The sequence below is a fragment of the Nerophis ophidion genome, linkage group LG14 (genome assembly GCF_033978795.1).
Source record: "Nerophis ophidion isolate RoL-2023_Sa linkage group LG14, RoL_Noph_v1.0, whole genome shotgun sequence".
Lineage (NCBI taxonomy): Eukaryota > Metazoa > Chordata > Actinopteri > Syngnathiformes > Syngnathidae > Nerophis > Nerophis ophidion.
The window spans coordinates 45255037-45258558 of NC_084624.1; the positions used below are offsets into that span (position 1 = coordinate 45255037).

At 43.4% G+C, this 3522-nt stretch overlaps 1 protein-coding gene across 1 annotated transcript in view; it reads right to left on the reverse strand.

Moving 5' to 3' along the window:
- Nucleotides 1-419: 419 nt before the first annotated feature.
- LOC133567900 (unconventional myosin-IXb-like) overlaps nt 420-3522 on the reverse strand; it is a 66980-nt gene continuing 63877 nt past the window's right edge. Inside the window, exon 26 of the mRNA XM_061919517.1 lies at nt 420-1028. Coding sequence (XP_061775501.1) covers nt 589-1028 — 440 coding nt within the window. The 3' untranslated portion in view covers nt 420-588. The remainder of the gene's footprint in view (nt 1029-3522) is intronic.

Genomic DNA, 3522 nt, shown 5'->3' on the forward strand with positions numbered 1-3522 from the left:
TGGGATCAAGCCTGAGTGGAGGCCTAAATGTATATTTTCTATACATATATTGGATTGTTTTTTAAAATAAATGGCCTCCGCTTGCTTTGATTTTTCAGTGTGTGGCCCTCAGGGGGAAAAAGTTTGGACACCTGCTATATAGCTTCTAGGCCAGTGGTTCTTAACCTGGGTTCGGTGAGTCGGCCTCAGGGGTTCGGCAGAGGTCAAAACACACCCGACTAATCGTGTATATAAAAACAGGGTTAAGAACCACTGTTCTAGGCGTCAAGGCTGTTTTCAGTTTCCAATATTTGTTTGGGAAAGAAATCTGTTGAAAATATTCAACTGGACAACATTTTGCATGATTCTTCACTGTCTTGTTCTTGCAATATATATAAGATGTAGTGTTTGCTAAAAAGGGTGAAACAATGACATCACTATAAACACAATTTATTTCTTACTTTATACCCATTGGCAACAGAAAACATAAAATATGCACATTTACATCTTTCACATGATTATTACTTGCATGGCTGTCATATATTATCATTTATGGCTATTTACATATATTACAAGGCGGTCAGTTCGTGGGGGGGCCGCATCCCTCGGTCAGTGGCAGCCGCAGCTGCCCGCCACCATGTCGTTGTACTGCTTCAGCACCACGTTCTCGTCGTCGTCGAAGTAGAGCAGGTTGATGGAGAAGAGTTTGTCGGGCACGCAGCACGGCGTCTGGATGCTCTTGATGAGCTTCAGGGCGTTGATGATGGACTGCACGGTGGCGTGGTTGGTGGGCTTCATGTTCTGGCCCAGCGGGAAGGGGCAGGAGCCCTTGCAGTGGTAGGCGTTGTAGCCCCGCGGCGACACGATCCAACCCGACCAGCCGATCTCCTCAAAGTCCACGTACAGCGGCAGGCGCCGGCAGGGCATGGACACACCCTCCTCCTCCTGGTGGTCCACGGAGCGGGCCAGGCGGGAGGACACGGGGGCGGACACTTGGGCGGACACGGGGGCTTGCGGCAAGCTGGAGACTACTTCCATGCTGTCTGGATCTGCGGGTCAAGGAGCAGAAAGGGGCTTTAGTTCCGACACCTTAGCACGGTGGTCAGCAACCCTCGGCTCTTTGGCGCCGCCCTAGTGGCTCCTTGGAGCGTTTTTAAAAAAAGGATTGAAAATGGAAAAAAGTTTTAGTATGTTTTTTTGATTGAGGACAAACACGACAGAAAACTTCCCAATAGTTAGAAAGCCCACTGTTTAATATCTTAGTGTGTATGCTTCACTGAACATCGTTCTGTCCTACTAGCTTCAGCGGTTCTTGAACTCACCACAGTTTGTTTACAAACCCCGTTTCCATAAGAGTTTGGAAATGGTGTTAGATGTAAATATAAACAGAATAAAATGATTTGCAAACATTTTCAACCCACATTCAGTTGAATGCACTACAAAGACAACATATTTGATGTTCAAACTGATAAACGTTTTTTTTGTGCAAATAATCATTAACTTTAGAATTTGATGCCAGCAACACGTGACAAAGAAGTTGGGGAAGGTGGCTTAAAATACTGATAAAGTTGAAGAATGCTCATCAAACACTTATTTGGAACATCCCACAGGTCCATCCATCCATTCATTTTCTACCGCTTATTCCCTTTTGGGGTCACGGGGGGCGCTGGCGCCTATCTCAGCTACAATCGGGCGGAAGGCAGGGTACACCCTGGACAAGTGTGCAGGCTAATTGGGAACAGGTGGGTGCCATGATTGGGTATAAAAACAGCTTCCATGAAATTCTAAGTAATTCACAAACAAGGATGGGGCGAGGGTCACCACTTTGTAAGCAAATTGTCAAACAGTTTTATAACAACATTTCTCAACGAGCTATTGCAAGGTATTTAGTGATTTTACCATCTACAGTCCGTAAAATCATCAAAAAGTTCAGAGAATCTGGAGAAATCACTGCACGTAAGCGATGATATTATGGACTTTTGATCCCTCGGGCGTTAGGTACTGCATAAAAAACCGACATCAGTGTGTAAAGGATATCACCACATGGGCTCAGGAACACTTCATAAAACCACTGTCAGTAACTACAGTTGGTCGCTACATTTTTAAGTGCAAGTTAAAACTCTACTATGCAAAGCCATTTATCAACAACATCCTGAAACGCCCGAGCTCACCTAAGATGGACTGATGCAAAGTGGAAAAGTGTTCTGTGGTCTGACGAGTCCACATTTCAAATTATATTTGGAAACTGTGGCCGTGGTGTCCTCCGGAACAAAGATGAAAATAACCATTCAGATTGTTATAGGCGCAAAGTTCAAAAGCCAGCATCTGTGATGGTATGGGGGTGCATTAGTGCCCAAGGCATGGGTAACTTACACATCTGTGAAGGCACCATTAATGCCGAATGGTACATACAGGTTTTGGAGCAACATATGTTGTCATCCAAGCAACGTTATCATGGACGCCCCTGCTTATTTCAGCAAGACAATGCCAAGCCACATATTACAAAAGCATGGCTTCGTAGTAAAAGAGTGTGGGTACATTCCTGGCCCGCCTGCAGTCCAGACCTGTCTCCCATGGAAAATGTGTGGCGCATTAAGAAGCGTAGAATACGACAGTGGAGACCCCGGACTGTTGAACAACTTAAGCTGTACATCAAGCAAGAATGGGAAAGAATTCCACTTTCAAAGCTTCAACAATTAGTTTCCTCAGTTCCCAAACGTTTATTGAGTGTTGTTAAAAGAAAAGGTGATGTAACACAGTGGTGAACATGCCCTTTCCCAACTACTTTGGCACGTGTTGCAGCCATGAAATTCTAAGTTAATTATTATTTGCAAAAAAAAAAAAGTCTGAGTTTGAACATCAAATATCTTGTTTTTGTAGTGCATTCAATTGAATATGGGTTGAAAAGGATTTGCAAATCATTGTATTCTGTTTATATTTACATCTAACACAATTTCCCAACTCATATAGAAATGGGGTTTGTACTTGATTTTCTGTGAATTTTAGCTATATATATGTATATATATATATATATATATATATATATATATATATATATATATATATGACTTGAATGTCAGTGTTCATTTCTTTAAACATTTACACACACATAACACTCATCTACTCATTGTTGAGTTAAGGGTTAAAATGTCCATCCTTGCTTTTCTAACAACATGCATGTACAGTAGATGGCAGTATTGTCCTGCTTAAGAGTGTCACAACATTGCTGTTTACGGCAGACTAACTGCTTTACGGTAGACGAAAACGTGACTGCTGTTGTTGTGTGTTGTTACCGCGCTGGGAGGACGTTAATGAAACTGCCTAACAATAAACCCACATACGAAACCGAGAACTCGCCCTCGATCATTGTACAGTTATAACGTCATTGGGCAGACATGTTGTTTATATTGTGGGACGTGAAAACAGGCGGTCGACACGTCACTCCGGTCCGCATGGAGCTGGAGGGGGTGTGACCTCCAGCTCCGCCTGAATTTCGGGAGATTTTCGGGAGAAAATTTGTCCTGGGAGGTTTTCGGGAGAGGC